A 21,581-nucleotide genomic window follows, 5' to 3' on the forward strand; every position below is an offset into this window, starting at 1 on the left:
CTTGATTATTTAACATGGCTAAAAAAAGAGAGAAAATGCCTGAATGTATTGGCTTAGTAGTGCTGGATACAGTAATGAGGCCTCCCTCAGGCCTCCCAGAGGGACTGCACTGGCCTCTGCAACTACTGAATCAAAAGAGTTGTTGGGAAACACCAGACAAGAAAGCTAAAAGATGAAGTGGACAGCTGTGATTGCCAGATGCTTTTTGGTGCGTAGGAAGTACTCCAGGAAAGAAACCAGTTAATTCTGCAGATCTGTCAGATGAAGACATATTTGTTTTCTGGCTTTAGCCTGGCAAAGATAAATGCACAAAGTTAAAACTGTTTGGCTGTAGGGAGGTCACCTATTTTAAGGATCACCGCGGGCCTAGGCAGCTGAACTGAGGTGGGAGTGGGCATAACAAATGATAAAGAAAGGAAGGAAATCAGTCTATGACAGGGGCAGCATATCCCTTTTAAGGTGGTTACCCAGCCCTGTCATTTAGCAGAGCCAGCTGGGAAAAAAGCAAGTGGCTTTAGACACTGCAAATGACTACTTGAAAAGCATGTGCAGGTGGGTGGTGAGCTCCTCTCGCAGGCCCTGAAGCTCAGGGGCTGAACAGACATCTGGGGTTGTCAGGCTGCAGAAGAACTGCTTTACTTTGATGCTTTGCCTAAGCTTTATTTTGAAGACTAAAAATGGCAGGTAGTCTCTCCCTGGCCTAGGAGAAAGACCCCTTTACTTCTCACTTGATTTTCCACTCAACTATTTTTGGATACTTTTTTAAGAAGTCAGAACTCTATTTTTTGTACTGTGGCACAAACCTTTAACAGTGACCGCAGCACCCCTGAGGTAAAATCATATCCATGTATAAAGAGCAGTGAGATGAGTTGCTCATCTAACAGGAGCTCTGAGGTCTCTGTTAAGTCTAGATTTTGAGTCTGAAGATGTTACAGCATACACTACAGGATGGTACTTGTTGAAAGAGAAGGCAAAGATCTTACCACAGTGCTGATAAGGCTAGTGATGGGCAGTATGAAGGTAATGTGGAATGCAGGGGACTTTTCTCTTTGATTATTCCTATAAATTTTTACTTTTTTTAGATGGAAGTGGATGTCCTGTTGCACTTAGTTGTCAGAAAACAATGGTTTTACATGTTTGTATATATAATCATAAGCAATACATGAATATATATATATATTATCTCCTTAAAACCTGAAAATTATTCATCAGCCCATAATCACATGGCTGACTTGCACATCTGGAAAAATCATAGCCTAGGCCGCAGGCAGATGATCCGTTGCAGCTCATTCCAAGTACAACTGTATCATTGATGTTCCCAGTAGCATCTCGTACAACACAGGAGGCTGTGGAAACAATGATATATTATTATTTTCCTTCCTTGTGACATCGGATGAATGTTCTTGACACATTTTGACTTTTAGTCTGCACACATTTTGTACAACTGCTGCCATAGTCTCATGCCAAAGACCAACATTTCATGTCGGGTAGGGATTACTTCCTCTAGTGTGGCTTAATTTCTCAAGTTATCTGTAAGCAAATATTTACTTCTATTGTTTTCAAAATAAATAGCCAGTTGACTAATGAGAACTAGCAGATATCTGAGACTAGAGAACCAGACAGAGATAAATAATAAATTAACTGACTCAGAAGTACATTGTCTGCCTGTGACCACTTTTACAAGTGCCAGTATTCAGAGGAAACAGGTCAGTGAGGGCCTTAGGTATAGACATACACTTCTTTAACAAGGACACACAGTTGCTTTAGAGACCCAGATGCCAGTTCAAGTTGGCATAGCCCTACTGATATCAGAATGGTTAAAAAAACTTTAAACAGGAGGAATTACCTATATTCTTTTTGGTCTTATTAATATTTATGTTGTCTTTTTCTGCTTGCCACCAGAAGAATCATATGGAGTTAACTTAGAGTGTTAATCTTAACATCTTTAGTGGCCAAAACATAAATTTATATGGTATCTTCAAATGTGACAAAAATGTTGCTATTGAGTCCCAAGGTAATCATTGCCTGTTTAGTAAACCAATATGCAAACAGAAACAAAACCCATCAAATTGTTGCACTGAAAAATGGACAGTTCTGAAGTTGAAATACAGCTATTGCCTGTGAGAACAGAACAATGCATTAACACAGATTTATAATAGAATATGAAGAATGACTACTTCAACTTTAATTGCAGGCAAAATTTAGATCCAAATAATGCAATAACCTGAGCTGCAGCTTGACTCTAGTACAAGAACCGCTAAAGTCAGGAAGACTTTTGATTCATCTCACAGAAAAGGGAGTTCCCCGCAGAGCTTTCATGCAGCATTGAGGTATTTGCTCATAAGGAAGAGTGTTATTTACAGCACTGTTTCTTACTGAACTACTAAAATAGGAAAAAAACCCAGCTTTTTCTTGAACAGAGATTTATTGTATCCTTGTAATGAGAATTTAATTGCATGTTCCTCCAACACAGTTCATGGTTTCAGTACAGGTCTCCATTTTACTTTTGTGTCCATTCTGTTGCATCACATTCTAACATTGTAAAGCACCTAATAGTATAGCGCCTCTTGTTTAAGACAGGCAGTTGATTTCTGTCTTTGACATATAGCATATGAACTATGTGCTGCCCTGTTATTCTTGAGTGCTCATTAAGACAAGTGAGAGCAAAGTAGATGCCATGTGAATTTTCAGTGTGAATGAGGAACAAAAGATCAGCAGATTGATCAGAGGTTCCTTTAATCTTTACTATGTTCATGGATACTACATGCTAGTGGCCTTTGTCACTGAATCTTTTGCACTGAATGCAGACGTTACAATACAAGTTACATGAAAGTCCAGCTGCCAAACAGGAACTTCTGTTTCTGCTGCTTGCCCCCTAGTGTTTTTACATACAGTAAAATCAAAACAACTATCTCTCTAAATAGTAAATCCACAGGATGAAAAAGCAGAGGGGTTAATCATTCATTTGCTTACCAGGCTTTCAAGCTTTAACTGTATAAATTAAGACATGAAGCAGAGATTCTGAACTTACCTACACATATTGCAACACCAATGTAAGCAACTGTTGTAATAACAATGGCCAGCATTGTTCCTTTGGGTATCGCACTCTGAGGATCCTGAAAACAAAGTAGTGATCCAGAAAACACTGTGAGTCTGTATGCTGCAGTCTGATTGCATTTGCATGCTAGGGAGTCCTGCCACACTATGAGTTGAAGATACCTTTATAAGATTTTTAAATAAGTAGGGATTTGTTGACCTGAAAAATAATTGCAAAGTCACTTACTTCAGCTGCATAAGACCTTTTACCCTCAAATCATGGTAACATTAATTTGCACAGTTCTGATGTGCATGTGGAGTCTCATGCTGCAATCTTAAACACTGCAACATTAAATCTTAACTTCTTGCAGCTTAACAACTTTTAAATTTTATCAATAATTAAACACATATTTAATATGCTGTTAGCACTTTAGGGCCTGCTCCAAAACCCACTGAAGTCACTAGGAAGACTAGCTGTGTCTGTAAGCAGGCTTTGGACCAGGCCACTGCTTGAATGTGTAGTGGCTACAGAAGTGTGTACATAGCTGTTCATAACAAATTCTAGAGAAAGTTTGATTGGTAGATTGGTAAATGTTACACTTTTTAAATACTTCTTAGCTTGTCTTTTAGATTCTGGAGAGGCTGGTTAATTTAATTAGATCTGTCTACTGCATCTAAACATGCTCAGTGGGGAATCTGCAGCCTGGAGGACTTGGTAATAGAAATCCACTTATTGCCAGACTGAAACAACTGGAGACAGCCAACAGGAGAGCTGCCTCCTTTGGTCAGCTGAGCCTCTTTCAAATAGCTTATGAAGGAAGTGCTGCTGGTTTGGGAGTTTGCTATGTGTAGAGAGCACTGTACATAGCAAAAGAATTATTTTTGTTTGATAAAAGGGTGGAGATTGTGTGAAGCTGATTCAGTCTGTCTGGGCAGAAGTACAATGTTTTGGGTTTTTTTAATTAAAAATGGAATCTCATAGATGCTCTTAGTAGTTCAGTTTCTACACATTTGTCTCTGTTCTGTTTCAAAAGCAGTCCTCTGAAAACAAAGGAGATAAGGCATGCAGCTCAGTGTGAGGAAGAGAAACGGAACTGGCTGTCAGGGTTGGTAGGATCTGGTGAACTTGATTACTGTGCCACTACAGAAATAACAGACCTTTGGTTGAATCCTCAAATTCTACAAGACAATGTGTCTGTATGATAAAACCAAATAACTTCATTTGACATGCTCGGGTTATCTAGGTGTAAGCTATAACTTTTTGGTGACTTTATTTTTCTTTGAGTGTGTTTTTGCTTGTTTGGCTTTTGTTGTTCTTGGTTTCTTTAGTATTAGATTGCAAGACTTGAGTTATGGATACCCCTGGTGCCTTTCTGAATTTCTTGTAATAGTACGAAGTATTGCCTCACATTTACTGGAGATATTTTACCCAATGTTTTACTGAACTTTGAATTACTTCAGCTTTGCATTTAGCTTTAAACACTCTGCATTAAATACACTGTGGAAAGTCATGAAAACTAGAGGGCACTCAAAGGTAAAACTGAATTGCTGTCTCTAATTTAGCAGTATGTTTAGATATTGGAAATATCATCTTACCACCGCTTTACAGCGAGAGTGGGCACCTGGCAGAATGGCCACAGCAAGAGAATTGGGCACCTTTGGACTTCCTTTCCCTTCCTCTTTGACTCCTTTTGTCAAATCTGCAAACCAGCAGCGTTTCCTTTGAGCTGCAGTAGTGACATGGGATTGGGACATACTTGCTTTCATTACATGCCCTGTTTGCTCTGCCCTTGCTATGACCCTGAATAGAAAAAGCCAGTCTCTGCTGATTCTTGTGAGTACAAATGTGGGCTTTACAGGTATGCTTTTTTGGATGATGCTATAGGATATTTTGTAAGAGTGCCATAAGATACACATGTAATTTCTCTTATGATGTAGTGTGCTGCTAATGGACCATTAATAGTATATTATTACAGGTTATTGAAACATGTTTTTAAATGATACAGCAATCCAAATCTAAATGCAGTAATTTCTGTAAATAGCCATAAGGCATTAGGAGAGAAAATGTGAACTGATTTTTTTAAATAAAAAAAAAGGTACTTTTAAAGGGAGAGTTTTGCTTCCCAGAATAAGACATGAGTACAGTGTTGATTCATAATTTGTTTTCTTGTTCTTTATTCAGCCTACAGCTAGTATTATGAAGATAATGAAATACATACTTTCAGATCTCCTGAGATATTGGCTCCTGCAAGAATGCCAGTGGCAGCTGGGAAAAAGATGGCAAACACTGAGAAAAATCCTTCTCCACTTCTGAAACCTGGTCCAAAGTTTTCTGCAAATATTGATGCTGCAAATATAGTGAAAATGAAACATATCACCATGATTTGTTTCTAAAGTTCCTTAACGAAGGAGGTGAATAAGCTAGTCTTTCATGTCTGGACAACTGGGTTTGAAACTGTCTCTTATCATAAGCCAAGTGAATTTGATTTCCTTAGTCTGGTCCCCAGTAGGATGTGCTTGTCTGCATCTCAGAGCTACAGATCTGTATTGAAGTGACAGGAGTGTCACTACATCACTTGCACTTAGCTCTGTGGAAAGGTTTGTATGTGCTCTGCTGATATATAAATGACTCAAGCTGCAGCTAACTGTGCTGTCAGCTTCAGCAGCAGAGCGACAGACTCAAAATTAAAGATGAAATAAAGTCCCTTGGTTTGCAAGCTTACTTAAACTCTGGTAGAAGGTGCTGATCTTGTGACCTTTTTCAATGGAATCCTTAACTTGGTGTGAAGCCAAAAAGAATGCGGACTTAGTATTTTCTGATAGACAGTGAGGTTACTTGCCTTGGTAATTGAAAAAGCCTCTTGCCTTCTTTTCATTGTTGGTAGGAATGATTGTGCCAATAAAGAAGTTTGCAATGGCAACAAGGAGAACAATTAGAAGAATAACTTGAGCCTATTAATAGAAACAAAAAACATGTTCCTTATTATTTTAATTTGCATTGACTATGGAGATGGCTTTATAGAAAGTTATCTGTATGTGTTCCCCATGACAGATTACTAATGTCTGTAGTTTTTTTAAATACCAGGCATCAAGATAGCTGAATCAGCTAATGAAAACAGCAGATTTTACTACGGGGCTTTATAACTATATGAAATAAATAGTTATAATTTAATTTTATGATAGTTTCCTTACAAGAAAAGGCAAAATAAAATAGCTAATGCATTGCTATCAAGTGTAAGACATTTTTATATTGTTATAAAATTTGTTTGGTTGAGGTGGGTTGTCACTTCAAGGATTATAATCTCTAATTATTTTTCTGATCTCTTTTACAAGTAGTTTTAGTCTTCATCACAGCAGAAAGTAAAAATAAGGGTGCTATTCTGTACCTGATTTTGATAGCTGTATTTTACCCTTTAACGTATTTCTATTTTGAACTTTTCTTTTTACAGGTTAAGGAATAACAGAAATCATTAGTGGTTAAGGAATGGATACCAAATAGTGCTCTTCTGCTGAGTAGAGCGAGTGCAGTTGAGTGAGTATGGTGATAAAACCCTATCTTGTTTTTACTACTGTTTATTCTGTCAAGCTGCGTCAAAAATAAGGGCAAAAGGGGCACTTACCCAAGACACTTAATGGTGCCATGAATTATAAAAATCAGTATAATCAAGCTGTCAGCAGAACACAGACTTTCTCTTCCCTTCTAAATGTATGTACAGGAAAGAGCATGGAGTAACTGTGTTTTCATTGAAAGCAATAATTAAACTGCTATTGCTTCTAGAAAGATTAAGCATAAACTGAAACAGTGCTTTTGAAAATTCCGCCTGTTGTATACCATTCCTCACTCACAAATTCTTTACAGTATTCTAATACACTGCTTGCTTTTATGTACTTATAAAGGTTTACCTTTGCTTCCCATTCCATGCCAGCAACAGAGATGCCAAGAAGACAGACAACAGTTATGGTACCTATAATTCGGATGTCATTGGACTCATCTACCATCAGTGTATCACTCTCCTGAAAGCAGTAATAAATGTTATTAGAGCCAGTCTTTCTCTGCCCTACTGGTGGGATCAGGTAATAAGGTGAAATAGAAAGTGAGCTGTCAAAGTTTCTGAGATCTGTGAAACCAAGTGTTTGGATTTTGTGTTCTGGCTGGCTCTTTGCAGCTGGGGTTATTTGGCTGCCTAATTAGGTGTCTATTCCTTTTCTGATTTTGAGGTTCTTGTTGAGAAATGTGTGAAATATATTCGTAAGGTGGAAATAATTGCGAAGCACCCTATGGCATGTTTAGACAGACTAGCTTCTTCCTTGCTGAAGATGTTCCTCAAGCCTCAGCTAAAAAGTACCACCACTTAAATCTATTATATAAACCAACCAAATAAGCAAAACCCAAACAAAAATCTAGAAATAAAGCCCTCCTCAAAAAAACCCAACCCCTTCCAAACCCCAAAAATCTCAAGCAATAAACATCCCCCCTGCCCAAAACACCCCCCCCCCCAATTTAGTTATATACATGAAACATTTACATTTACCTTAAGAAGTTCTACAACTGTTTCAGCAAATCCAACTACATACATAGCAACTGCCACTGCATTTGCAAATGCAAAGATAAGTCCTATAGATCCACCAAACTCTGGGCCTAGACTTCTGGAGATCAAATAGTATGCTCCACCTGCAGACAGAAATGATTGCTATTTCAGCACAACTGAACGTTCAGGTTCTGCTCATTTTTCTCACATAAGTAATACCTCAGGAATCTCTGCTTTTAGCCTAACAAACATAACCATTATTTGCCCTATAGTAATAGAGAACACTGATTAAAAAAAGGAATTTGCTTTGTACTGGTTCTGTCTTCAGACCTTTCTGTATGCCTTTCTATTGCAAAAATCTCGTATTAGCATGCAAAACCAGACCTTCAAATAATTTTTCATGATACATAATATAGTAACACGGCAGAAAGAACCTTACTTTCAGATGGATTCTAACTTTCTTGGATCTATCCCAATGTTAGCACTAAAGATCATATTCTGTGGCACATTGTTAAAGCTCCTGCATAGTGATACATAACTCTTTTTTGCATAACATCATAAATAGAGCATATTACTTTGTCATTTAATTATTTCATCTTATCTCACTGATACTTTATTATCAGGAAGTGTTTAAGATTATATACATTTTAATTTACTGTTAACGTATTGAAAGAGATCATTCCAAAGATATTTATTTATTATTGCTTTGCTTATAACAGTTATCTTAATTTCTTTTTTCTTTTCCTAATCCAAATCTGCAGATTTTTTTCTTTTTCATGAGATCATATTACTTACCTCCTCTTACTACTCCATTAGTGCAAATGGCAGACATGGAGATACCTGTTAATGTTGTTACTACTACACTCAGACCAATAACTATGATTCCAAGACCTGAAAGATCCGAAAAAGAAAGTGTATTCAAGTATATTCAAATACCTGTTTTCCTTAAAGGATGTAGTAAGAACTTGCCATTTCCCAGAGAGACTAGAGCAGACCAGTTACAACTTTAAGGATCTGAAATGCACTAGAACTTTGTTTCATAAAATACCTGACATGCACTTTCCCAGCAAAATTATTTACTCATCTTCCAAGGAGTGGCTGAAACGTAAGGAGTTTTATAAAGAAGGCATTAAATTGAAGCTATTCACTGATCTGCATCAGTCTTTAAAATGAGAGGAAGAGATGCCTCAGGCTCAGTTTGTCCAAGGATGTCCAACCTGAAATGCTCTGAATAAGAAAGACCTGCTGAAAGGTAAGAAAAGAACTTGAAAAGCCAGAAGCTGTCTCTCACTCAGCAGTAGGCAGGAACATCTGAAACGTACTTCACGGACTGAACTGAAATCTGGGGTTATTAAAAGTGACAACTCAGACATGCCATAAATTGTGATTAGAAGTGGCTAGAATTGTTACCTTCTGGTTCCTTTAGTTGTACCATTTGGTTTATCATCCTTCTGGTTTGCCTCATATGAAAATAATACATACAGACCTTTTGGGGCTTGAAAGCATTAGTAACCCTAAGATTTTTACCTCCACGGATAAACCCATTAGTTGCTATTGCAGAAGTTGACAACCCAGTAATTGAGGTTACCATCGTAGCGAGAAGAATTATGATTACTCCAAGACCTGTCAGTAATAAGAAGATAAAATGTTTTACTCATGTTCCATGATTCCTACAAATCACTCTCTTTAAATTGAATTTTCAGGCCAGAATTAGAGCAATAAACTGAAAAGATTGTTTGTTGACCATTTGCAGTTTCAGAACATTTCCAAGGAGTTCGTGTCACAGTAGTAAATTATTCCCATCAGTGTTGAAGCGGTGATTCTTTCTGAGAGCAGTACCCTAGCCAAAGGGTCTCATGATTTTTGAAGGCTGGAGGAAATGACCACACAAGTGTCCCTCAGCATGGATGCTTGTATCTCCCTTTAATATACTTCTGGACTGTTTAAGTGTAAGTGTCTTTAAGTGTGTTTAAGCATCTTTCATCAGTTAATTAGATATTGAATCAGAGAAAGACTGACTGTATAGTTTCATAGTGCATGAGGACAAAGAGTCTATCAGGTAGAGAAACTAGACCTGAGTACAAGCCTTCTATATCCTTACGTGCCAAGCTATCAAGTGCTGTGCTTCCCCACTCTCTCATCTCCTTCTTTCCTTGCAAAAAGTGATTTTACTCTTAACAGGAGATAAACATAAATGAAGATGCCAATATTGCTTTGACAGGTGACCTGTAATATATAATCTTAAGAGTCTTTTTTTTTTTATTTATTTTTTTTAAGCTATTATCACAAAATTGTATCATTAAACAGAAATAACCAGACACCTGAAGATCACTGATAGGTGATTAGTTATAGGTGAGCTGGGTTTCAGTCTGAGTAGCGTCTGAAATCTGAGTGTTTCCAGTCTTCGGCTATATAGCCAGGTTTCTGTTAACTTTATGAAACTGTGTTAGAAATGGGTGGAAGGTGCCTAGTATGATTTAGAATCATAGAAACATTGGTTAGAAGTGACTTCCGAAGGTCTGTAACAGCCTCCCAGTCATAGCAGAGCTATTGCCAACACAGGGTTAAATCAGTGATGACTTTGGCTAGCTCTATCTTGAAAACCTCCATGGACAAAGATCCCACAGCCTCTTTGGATTACTTGCTCCAGGGCTATACTACCTGCCCAGTGAAAAATATTTCTTTGTGTACAAACTGGGCATCCCAAGCTACAATTGCAGCCATTGCTTCTGTTACATTTTCTGGCACTACCAAGAAGTGTTTTGGAACTACAGAGCCAAATACTTTCTTGTTCCAAGCCAGGTGAAGAAATAATACGACTTTTTCCTCTCAACTTTATTGCTTCTATTTCCATTTCTATCTATGTGAGAAGGGGAAAAAAATAATTGAAACAGTTACAGTTTGGTGTCAAATACGGAGTCAGTTCTTAGCTTTATCTAAACTTATTAACGCTTATACAGTAGCTGTCTTGTTTCCATAAGATACATAGGTCTTCAGTGTGGAACTGAAGATCATACATTGCTTGTAGCAATATTTATTGACCAGAGCTTGTCCAAATTAAAACTGTGATTCTGCAACTACAAACATATTGGTTTATCTGCTCTATTTCTACCTTCTGGCTTCCGGATCAGATTCCTTACTTTGATTCATACTGTATGTTGCATCCTAAGATTTTTCCAAGATTTTCTATTGCATTTCACAATTCATGTTGTTTGTATATATGCTACATAGGGTCAGATATTCTGCTAATTTGATGAGTTACAGCTCCTTGGGAAGGATTTAATGTTAATTTAAAAAATATTTTAATATTTATGAAGACAAATGCATAAAATAAAGTGACTTGACCAAAACGTCATTATAATCTAACATAATGTAACAGAATTGTAATATTCAGGGACAGATTTTCAGTTAACAGTAACTTGGTGGTTTTTCCTGCCTTTGGCTAACCATTCCATGTACAGGTACAAATACAGACTTTGGAGGGTCCCCAGATTAGGTGGACATACATAACTAGTTTTGGACCTGAAACCTTGTCAGGACCATACTGTCCTTCTTTTCCCAGCTGGTGATAGGTGGAGAATGTTACATTTTTTTGTTCCCCTTGTAAGAGCTTTTACCCAAGACAGCCCATCAGGATATGGAAATAATTGGGTTTTCTCTCTTTGGCCCTCAAATGATGGGGATATAAATGGTGCCCAGATGGTGGTTTAACTGACTCATTTAATTTCCATGTTAGCAGCATTACCTAGTGAAATCCCTGAGCCTTTGTGATGATGAGCTTCCATCACTTTTCTCCTTAAGCAGCTTGACTAGGGACTTAAAGCTCATTGCTTATAAGACATTCAGAAAATGCATTGAGAAATTATTCAGATGGAATTTGATGTCTCATTTTCGGAAGTAAAGTTAACATCCTTACATAAGGCATGCAATTTTAAAAAGCAACCGCAGAGCAATAAACCATAAGAAAGGAGAGCCTGCTTATCAATGAATTAAAATGGTAAAATTAAATGTGAAAGCAGAAAGGCTGTAACTGATGTTGGTGCAAATTAATGTTAAAATCTGATTAAAGTTTAGGTCGAAAACCAGGCATATGGCTGCTAAGTAAGTTGTTCAAAAATGAATTACTCTTGCCTATGGCTATTCTCACACCTCAAAACAAAGTAATACTTCTTGATGATCTCAATAAGTTACTAAACTGCCCTTAAAAACTAATTTTGCATGAAACCCCAGAGCAAAATCTTGGCAATATTAAGATGCAGAATTTTCATGGCAAGGCATATACTTATGAGTGCCCTGGGCTATGCACTCTCATTTGGTATGCATCATAAAATCAGCAAGCCCCCCTTTGTCAGGCACAGTGCTAGAGCCACGCATGGAGCACTGCAGAAGTAATAAAGTTCTTCCGCTTAGTTTTGGATCTTTTATTGGTTTGGGTTTTGCTTTGGTGTTGAGGCTTTTTACTGCGTTTTTTTTAAACATATGTATGTCTCTGTAAGTTTGTAGCTGGATTATTTTTCTTAATAAGCATTTTATTTGTTTCTCTTTTTAAAAGCTCAGTCTTGCTCAAGTGAAACTTCTTGTAAAGTTGCTGTGTTTTGTTGGAAATGAGACTTCAACTATGCAGAATCCTGGAGATGTTTTGATTCAGTGTTTCATTTCAGTTTCATTAACAAGGAATTGAATAATATTTATATACAATCTGAATTTGAGCACTGAGTTTGATCCAAGATCTTGCAAGACCAACGAATGTTAATGCCCTGAGGCCAGAGTCTGGACTTCGGCTCGTGTCTACTTAGTATTTCCATTCTGTGAGAATCCAAAGTGGAATACTTGCCATCCACCCTTTGGATTGCTGTTTTTTATGACATTTGGGTGCTAATCAAAGATTAGGGCCCATTATTCTAGACTGTATTATCATGTAACACAGAGTGACACTGCTACCGCAGCAAAGATACAGCACACAATGAAGTGTACATAGTTATGTGAAAACTGTAGCAGAGCTTTTAAAACTTAATGTTTCATAATAAAGTAGTATCTAGTGCTGTGCTAGAGTTAAAAATAACAAAATCCTGATGAGACGAGACCTCCTTCCAGTTCTGTTTTCATCTTTGCTGAGAGGTGTGAGGAAGTGTTGTTTTTAATATGTAGATGACAAGGTTTGGGATTCACAGATAAGCAAAGTGTGAACTCGTAAAGGTTAATTTTGTACATACATATTAGAAATTGGCCCTAGTCATGAGGTTTACATTTGTTACAGGATCTAAATACAAATTTCACTAAAGCTTAGAAATACTCAAATGTGATGATCATATGCATAGTTAACAGATCCGTGCCTCTAAGCAGTAATTTAGCTGTGAGTCTGGAAAATTCCAATAGTTTGGAGGATTAACATCTTTTACCCTGGCAAGCATTTGAAAACATTATTTAGTTCAACATGCAAATGCACATCTTGGATTATATATTAATCATGATCATGTATAGTTTATCCTCTTTATCTCTTTCACTGTTGAAAATGATATTAAATAAGATACATACCAATTCCTGCTTGACCTACAATCCAGGAAAGTCGAATAAAAAGCATCACACCCCAAATGTTAAGCATACATCTTACCTAGGTTTTAAACAAAAAAATACTTCATTAGTGCAATGTTAAAAGTAGTGTTAACAATCAGAATGGTAGTAGCTTTCTTTGCAGGCTTTTAAAAAGCGCCCCAACATCCCTGAAGTCTGTCTCCCTCCCACTTGTTAAAAGACCTTGATGTTGGAAAACTAATCTTGATGTTTTTCTTCTATTTCTTTTAGAAATGCAGGTAAGTTTCTCACCAGCACACCCTTCACCCATCCAAACTTGACAAATCCTGTTTTGTTTTCTTCTTCCTTGCTGACTGCTGTCTCATCTCCAGTGGTGCTTTCTCCGTTGGCCACTCTCTCGACCGATCCAGTGCTCACAGCTATGTTCTGAAGAATCACACAGAAAACAAATACAGTTTTGTGCCAAGCAGAGGACACCTGGCTGCATAAGAGAGGCATGGAATAAAGGAATTTCAATGAAGATCAGATTTTACTGTCTTTGGAGAAGAGTGCTATATTCTGCTCACACCAGGCATCAGTAGGTGGGCTTACTAGCAGCAAGAAAATATTAAAGAATCACTTAAGCAGAGTAAATACATTATTATCTGATACTAAATTGTTTTTATTGTAAACTGTATTCAACATATATGTCGTGTTGATATGTTAGTACAGCATCTAGCATAATGATGATCTTGCAGTTGGCCTTTATATGCTGCTGCAACAATTTATGAATAATGCTAAGTGTAGAGATAGAGATAATTGCTCACTAGCAAAGAGAGACCTAGCTGAGTGCTGTATGGCAAAGTTATGTAATGAACTGTGATGCTTTCTGTTGAATGAAGTACAAACATAATTGTAGCAGCAAATAGTAACATAGCCTTGAAAACAGTCAGAGAAATAACAGTGAAATGAGTAAATAATGCAGTAAATCAAAAATTCTTTTTGTGGTTTATCCAATTCTGGTATAACCATAGTATAGGTTTAAGAATTGACACATCTGTGGTGTAACCAGAATAAATACCCCAGAATTTTAGATTTTTCACATGCAGTTACAGACATAAATCTATTCTCTCTTCAGCTCTACTGCCCCAGAATCTTTGAGGCAATTTAGCATCATGATATATTTCTTGTGGCTTGAATAGAAATTAGTCATGGGTCTGCGATTGATACATGTTGTCATTGTTGCTTGGGGGGGGGGGGGTGTTTTGTTTTGGTTTTGTTTTTTCTTTTTTTAATGCAAAGTTCTGACTGGTCTTGCAAGGAGTTAGCATTAGGTTAACAACTGCCAGGTATTGTGTGGGTCCTCTACAATGACCTTCAGGAATGACCATGTACTTTGCTATAGTCTGCCAGACGGTCAGGAGCGTGTGTCACTTCTGGAAAGGAATCAAGGTGCTTTTAGGGTTTAGAAGGGGATGAAGATATCTCCAGGTTAACTAAACAGGTCAAGGAAGGGAAATACCTGTGACTGTGAAAAATATGAGATTTTTTCTTCTTGTTTAAGCTTCAAGGCTGTTTCTATATTTTGTCCATGATCTTAAAAGTCAACAAACAAAACCAAAACCAGACATAAAGACCAACTGTATATGATGCTTATGCTAATATTTGGCATTCCCCCTCATGAAGCAGGCTCTAGTCACTATGATGCAAGGTTGTGGAATGCCTTTGACACAGTAAATCCAGGATTGTGCTCACAAATGAGAAATAAGTGACTGAATAATATATTTCGACATGGCTTAAACTTGACGCCTATGTCCCTTTTGGATCTGAAGGAAATGGGAATATGAGATCTATTGAAAGCTGTGACTTTGAGTGCCTCAATTACTCAAATAATTGTGACAATTCTTACCCTAAAATAATAATGGTTGTGTTTGCTTAAATAGAGTAAATTATTAAGTGACTTAAGGAAGATGAGCAGAATAATGTGAGGGTTTTTTGCTACAGTGGTTGGAATTCCAAAGACAAAAAAAAGGGGGGGAGGGTTTGTCTTTGTACTTGAAACAAGTCATTTCCTATGTACTTTGAATTAATTTGTGCTCTCTATGCCATTATCATAAATTATGGCCTTAAACCTTCCATAAATGCATTTTAAATTGGTGTGCTTTAGTGAATGATTGGTTATTTACCAGGCAGCTCTACCTTTGCTACTCATGCATTAAGGATGTGGAATAAAAGTGACAGAACATTTTGAAAAGCTTCCAAAATAAAAAGTTAACTGCTGTCTTAAAAAAAATATAAATCTCTTCCTTGTTTCAGAACAATTTAGTCTTCATCTCTCCTGGGGTTAAAGATGGTGAGCTCATTGAGTCCCCATAACAAGTGTGGAGAATAACCAGAATGAAGAAAGGTTAGATTATTTCTTTTGTAGGATAAATATTAAGCCCATGTAATTATCACCAGCCATCAGCTGTGAAATAGCACTTAGACAGTTTTTTGGGGATTTAATTGGTGATTTGTGGCTTAATATGTGTAAAAAAAAAAAAAAAAGATACGTCTTGCTAAAAGATGACACAAATTTGACTCCAGTGGTGTGGGAACTGGATATTTGAAGTTCTTTTCAGCCTGCTTTATGTTCTGACATTTGAAAAATTACATATTAATAAAGCGTATTAAATATTAATATTTATCTTCTGATGTTAAGACCAGCATCAAAGCACAATGGGAATGCTTGTGTGATGTTTAGCAACCCAAAGTCAAACATATGTCGCTTATCAGAATCTGGTAATGGGCTTTGACAGGACAGTTGTCAAAGTTTTGACTTTCAAAAAAGCTTGGGGTGCAGGGGGTGGGATTGCCTTGTACTAAGCCCAGCTTTTAGTGTTAAGTAAAAAGAAGTAAAGCATCTTTTCCAGAACTGCATCTTGGGTTACTAGTCTGGGTTATTATAGCCCCCATATACACCCAGTGTGGCATTTCATCCCCTCCTTAGCGATGGCTAGAGAGCTTGCTGCATGTTGGAGCTGGTGGATAGGCATCTCATCCAGCTGCATGTAATGCTTTTGCCTCTTGATAGAAGCTCAAGCTTTTCATACCATCCTAATTCCCTTCCTTACAAATCTACTATTTAGTGACCACATGCTTGTTTATTCTTCAGAACAAGCTCTGTAGCCCAAAGTGATTTGTCCAAGGTCATGAAGTGAGTCCATGGGACAGCCAGGAATAAACTCCAGCCATGGTAATGGTGGGTCATTTGTTCCAGTGCTGTGGTTAGCGGCCTTTTAGACCAGGGCCACAACTCACTTAAGAGCACAGCGGGTTGCCAGTGTAGCAAAAATCCCATTACCTCTGACATTCACCTTCCTATTTTGTGAGGCATAAGATTATCCTTCTTTAAGCTGGATACTGGGAAAAGTCAGAATGACCAAGCTAGATGATGCTCTTTTTCCTAACAATGCCAACCTGTGAAGCAATTTTTCATTCATTTTATTCTGGGATGGAATCTGCCTTCTTTTTAATCTTCTCTAAGTGAAAGCCATAAAAAAAACAATACAAATTTATCTAATCTTTTTAAAAATGAACCACTGAGAGATGCAACAGCAAAACCCCCTTAATTTTCTAATAATAGTTAAAACTGAAAATCCCTTAATATGCTAATGTTCAGTACATGTTCATTCAGCATTACATTCAAACGCAATGCACTATTTTTCTCCTCTCTGGCCACTACAAAAGTAAATTATTTCTATGAGAGGAAGTTTCTTCTGGGCATGGCAATGTGTTTAGTCCCTTGAGTAGCTGCTTATACATCTGCAAATGAGTAGGGATACCAAATTTTTATTCCTTCCTTTTCACGTCCACTTTGCATTCATTTTTGGAAATAAATGGTGACCCAGGTAACCTGTTTCTCCTTTCTATGTAAGCCACTTTAGGCAAGTCTGTGGAGACCTTCATTTAAACAAGTCAGGCCCAAACTAGGAATCTCTCCTAATAAGATCATAAAGAATCAGGTCCTACTTTCTTAATGGCTATTTTTTGCTTGATTTCATTACTTTATATTAAACCTCCTTAGGATAGGTGAATCTGCAGAGAATTGGAGTTTGAACAAGATCTGGACCAGCATCCAAAAATCAGGTGCTTGTCCAAATTATTCTGACCTCAGAAGTATGAGTGGAATGGTGATGAGAGTGTGTTTTCTCTGGAGATTTCTTATTTCACTCTAACCCAACACAGAAAAAGTATAGGGGTTTTTGCTGCATATTGACACTTCTAGTCTGAGGTGATCTCTCTCTTTCCAGCCCTGCCCTGACAAATGCACAATTAAGAACCTCGGGAAAGGTTTGATATTAATTCTGTAAGTAAGTGTATTCTGTGTCTCTCCTCTGCTTTTAACAGAAAACTTGGTCATATGGCTTAAGGGGGAGGAGTCTGATTTTACCAAAATCAGTAGAGGATTGTGTTATTCCACTGTTTTGCAGTAAGTTTTTTAATGGTTTAACTGTTTCAAAATGCTTAATCTAGTTTTTCTTGCCCCCCCAAGTTCTTATTACAGGGTGACAAAAGTGAGGATTATCACGATAAAGGACATGTTTTGGTATTTCATTATTCATTTACTGTAGTGTGTGTTTGTGGAAAAAAAAAGTCGAGCAAACAGGAGTCTGCTAAAGGGAAGTTTTTTCCGTAAAATCCATTGGTCATATGCATCAATAGTAAACTGCTACATTGCATTAACCAAAAGTAGGTCCACTCAGAAGGGGAGAGGAGAAACAGCCCTAGAAAATCTTTCAAAGGCAGGTTAGCCAGTTGTATCCTGTTCAGCAGTTCTCTCTGTGAGTATATTTCCCATGGATATTGTCCCATCTATTACATGAGCAAAGTCTAAACAGCTCTTCTGTGTAATAGATGAGGAGGAATTTAGCCAAATTATTCCTTCATAAATGCTTTCTATGTGGTCATTCAAGAGACTCCTCAGATTTTCTCCAAATTCATTGGTATAATGAGCATGAAGGCCTAAATTCATTCACTGAATCAGTACTTGGAAACTGTTGCCTGCTATCCCTTTTCTGAGCAAGCACTTCAACCTCAACACCCTTGTTCCGGGTTCTTTCTTGCTGTTTGAATGGTTCGTTACAGCAATAAGCAGGTAGTGCTCTGGATTTCTGATTAGTTTAAATTGCATTTATTGCACATTTTTTTTTTGTAATATTCAAATGCATATTTAAAAAAGAATAAAACTGAGGAATCTATGAAGTGTTATGCATTGATGTTAAAGTCAAGTTCAGGGTAAGTGTGAATTGTGTAACTTGGTTAGATTCTGAATTCATGTTCATCATCTGCCATCATAACTATGTGAAACAGAAGAAATTCAGTAGTTCTATACATTTAGGCAAGATTAAGCTATGATTTCCTGTTAATCAAGTACATTACTATCACCGTGTAATAACAATCTTTGCTTTGAGCAGGGTACAGGGCAGAAAACATACTGCAGCTACCAAAGGAAATATGGTAAGTGATTACTTGTAATTTTTCTCTTGGGCAAGGTCCATGAATTTAAGGACTTTTTCATATTAATAAACAGAATTAACAGCCTGAAAATGGAATAGAGAAAATTTGTATCTTTCCTTTCCACTTACCTTTGCCAGTTGTTCATGAATTTCTAATAAGCTTGGTCTGCTGAGCTTATTCCCACTGATGCTGCCGGTGTTTCTATAATAATCAATTTTGGGAACTGGGTCCATTGTGTTATGGCCAAAAGTTTGTAGATAATACATTTTATTGTGAGTATCATAGGGATGTAAACTAGCTTCTGTTTTCTCCCCATTTTGAAGAAAGTTGTCATATAATTCTTTTTTTCCTGGTCTGTAACTGATTCTCAGTCTGTTATGTGCTTCATCAGTAAAAGATGTTTCTTCATAATGTGGTGGGTCAGAGCCCCCATCCTCTTGGGATGTTTCATTGTTGTCATGGCTTTCATTAATTATGTTAACTTGAAACCGATTTGCATTTGGATCCAAAAATACATTTGGCGAACTATTCATCGACATCTTGAGGGATGCTGTGGTTTTAGGTCAGTGATCCGTTTACTTTTCTGTGGCTGCAGCTAGTTAGTTGCAGCTACTGCAAGGGGTTTAGTGCCGTTGCATATGGAATCTGTGCTCTTCAAGCACTGAAGTTGTGTGATATTTTTCTTTAAACCTCTAAGCAATCTTCCTAATGCTGTCTGCTGTGTTCCTGCCATAAAAAATATAAATAAAACATTTCTATTAACTTGCACAGTTAGATATGTTTTCCACCATAAGCTCTTTCCTGCCTCATCAGATATCCATGAGGCTGTAATCCGATGACTTGTTGAGTAAAAAACTGGTTGAGTCAGAGCCTGAGTTTGTGGGGCTGTTTCCATCTACGAGGGATGTGCTGGACCTCTTAATCAAACTAGCGGTAGCTTGGTACAGGCTGCAAAGGAGGTAAAAGCCTAAGTTGTAAGTAGGCCAAGAACTCCTCTAGGTTCAATGTGTTCTCTGAAACCCCACAAAGGAGCAGAGTAACACAGTGAACATCAATGCAGATGGGCTTGTAATAACCTTCATGCAATTAACACATGAATTGCAGGTGGTTTTTCCAAGACTTATCTATCAAGGAACAAAGAACTTTGTGGGTACAAGGAGTCTCATGCATACCTTTTCCATCACATATAATTCAACTACAAGTCAACCACTGTATTCCATAAACATGACAGCCTAAATAAGCCTTCTTTGAGCTCTTCCTGCTAGGCAGTGTGGCTGCATGGTGGTGACCTCCGCTTCAGCTGGGTTCCTCTCAATGTTGCTCCTTGAGGCAGAGGGAACCTTTTACCAATGACAGATCGGTAGTAAGTGACCGATACCTTGCATAACCTTGTAGTATGGTAACTTTTACAACACGATATTAAAATCATGTTTGCTAATACCTTTGAAAGTGATTCTTTAAGCAATCTAAATTGCCCATTTACAACAAATTGGCATAGTTGGCAGGATCCTAAATCAGGACTCATCATGCCATTTACATAAAATGGGCTTTGGATCAGATTTAAGTACATAAAATTGATTTCCAAATGTAGCATTTCTTTTAATAATGCAATATTTAATTGAAGCCAGAGAAAATGTATGTTTAGTAAGCCAGAGAAAAGGGTGTAAGATTCCATGAGTCCATTTACTGTTTATGTTCCGCTTAAGTATTATGATACCATGTATGTTTCTCTCATAATCTTGAATTAAATTTGCATGAAAAGCTTGAATCAAATATATCTGTAAAAAAACAACTACAAAAGCTCAACTAAGTTTCAGCAGTTACAGGATGGTGACAATTTATGAGCAAGCAATTAAGATATAGAAAATTGTTCATCTTTCATGTAAATGAAATTGATGAAATAATAAACAGAGAGCTGAAACAGATCCAAAAATAGCATTGGGCTTCCTAAATTATAATGGAGGAAATAAATTACTGTGGTGAAGTAGTAATTATTGAGAAATACTAACAATAGTCCTGGGCATTGAAAAGTTCATGGAATTTTACAGTCAATTTAATATTTGTACACTCAAAAAGATGATTTGAAAGGAATCATAGCAAGTCATAGAATCGCGAAGGTTGGGAGCTTATCTGGTTGTCCTGGGTTCTGTAACAGTTATTTTTCTCCTTCTTAGTTGGTACGGTGCTGTTTTGACTTTATTCTGAGAACAATGGTGGTAACACACTGATGTTTTCATTGTTGCTAAGTGATGCTTACCCTGATCAAGGACTTTTTCAGTCTCATGCTGTGCCAGTGAGGAGGGGCACAGGAAGCCAGGAGGAAGCAGAGACAGGACCCCTGACCCAAACTAGCCAAAGGGGTATTCCATACCACAGCACATCATGCCCACTTTAGAAACTAGGGGGAGTCACACAGCAGGCCCAGATCGCTGCTCAGGTCGGTTGCTGGGTCAGCAGGTGGTGAGCAATTGTATTGTGCAGCATTTGTGTTTATTGGGCTTTTTTCCTTCCCTTTCTAGCTTTATATTCTCTTCCCTTGTTATTTTTTATCATTATTATTATTGGTGGCAGCAGCAGTGATTTGTGTTATACCTTAGTTACTGGGCTGTTCTTATCTCAACCCATGGGATTTACATTCTTTCAATTCTCCTCCCTGTCCCTCCAGGAGCAAGGGGAGGGAGAAGTGGGGGAGTGAGTGACCAACTGGACTTAAACCACAACAGTTCCTTGTGGTGCCCAGCGTGGGGCATGAAGGGTTGAGATAACGACAGATCCGAGCAGAATGGGTCTAATCGTATTTGTGACAAGTATTCATTGTTCTGGATTAATAGTCACTCATCACAATATTGATTTATTTGCTCTTGGGGTTGTTGTGCTTGGTCTCAGAGTTCCATTATGTTATACCTTACTTGCAGTCAATATTTGCTGGTTTAGTGTTTATCAGCTTTGGGGCCTGGGCTAAGGTTCTCATTTTGCTGTACTTTATGATAATGGCTTGTAATACGA

General features: G+C 37.5%; 1 protein-coding gene across 3 annotated transcripts in view; it reads right to left on the reverse strand.

Moving 5' to 3' along the window:
- Nucleotides 1-21,581, reverse strand: part of SLC12A1 (solute carrier family 12 member 1) — a 49,995-nt gene that overhangs the window by 25,546 nt on the left and 2,868 nt on the right. For 2 of the 3 annotated variants that reach the window (XM_065688917.1, XM_065688916.1), the window contains exons 2-11: nucleotides 18,704-19,301; nucleotides 13,389-13,523; nucleotides 13,101-13,176; nucleotides 8,361-8,456; nucleotides 7,569-7,708; nucleotides 6,940-7,050; nucleotides 5,877-5,988; nucleotides 5,256-5,383; nucleotides 3,032-3,116; nucleotides 1,195-1,346 (exon numbers count right to left, since the gene is read on the reverse strand). In XM_065688917.1, coding sequence (XP_065544989.1) covers nucleotides 1,195-1,346; nucleotides 3,032-3,116; nucleotides 5,256-5,383; nucleotides 5,877-5,988; nucleotides 6,940-7,050; nucleotides 7,569-7,708; nucleotides 8,361-8,456; nucleotides 13,101-13,176; nucleotides 13,389-13,523; nucleotides 18,704-19,114 — 1,446 coding nt within the window. In that variant the 5' untranslated portion in view covers nucleotides 19,115-19,301. Of the gene's footprint in view, nucleotides 1-1,194; nucleotides 1,347-3,031; nucleotides 3,117-5,255; nucleotides 5,384-5,876; nucleotides 5,989-6,939; nucleotides 7,051-7,568; nucleotides 7,709-8,360; nucleotides 8,457-9,092; nucleotides 9,189-13,100; nucleotides 13,177-13,388; nucleotides 13,524-18,703; nucleotides 19,302-21,581 lie in introns of all 3 variants that reach the window. The other variant, XM_065688919.1, reaches the window with a different exon arrangement.

Source organism: Lathamus discolor, chromosome 8 (assembly GCF_037157495.1).
Source record: "Lathamus discolor isolate bLatDis1 chromosome 8, bLatDis1.hap1, whole genome shotgun sequence".
NCBI classification, from domain to species: Eukaryota; Metazoa; Chordata; class Aves; order Psittaciformes; family Psittacidae; genus Lathamus; species Lathamus discolor.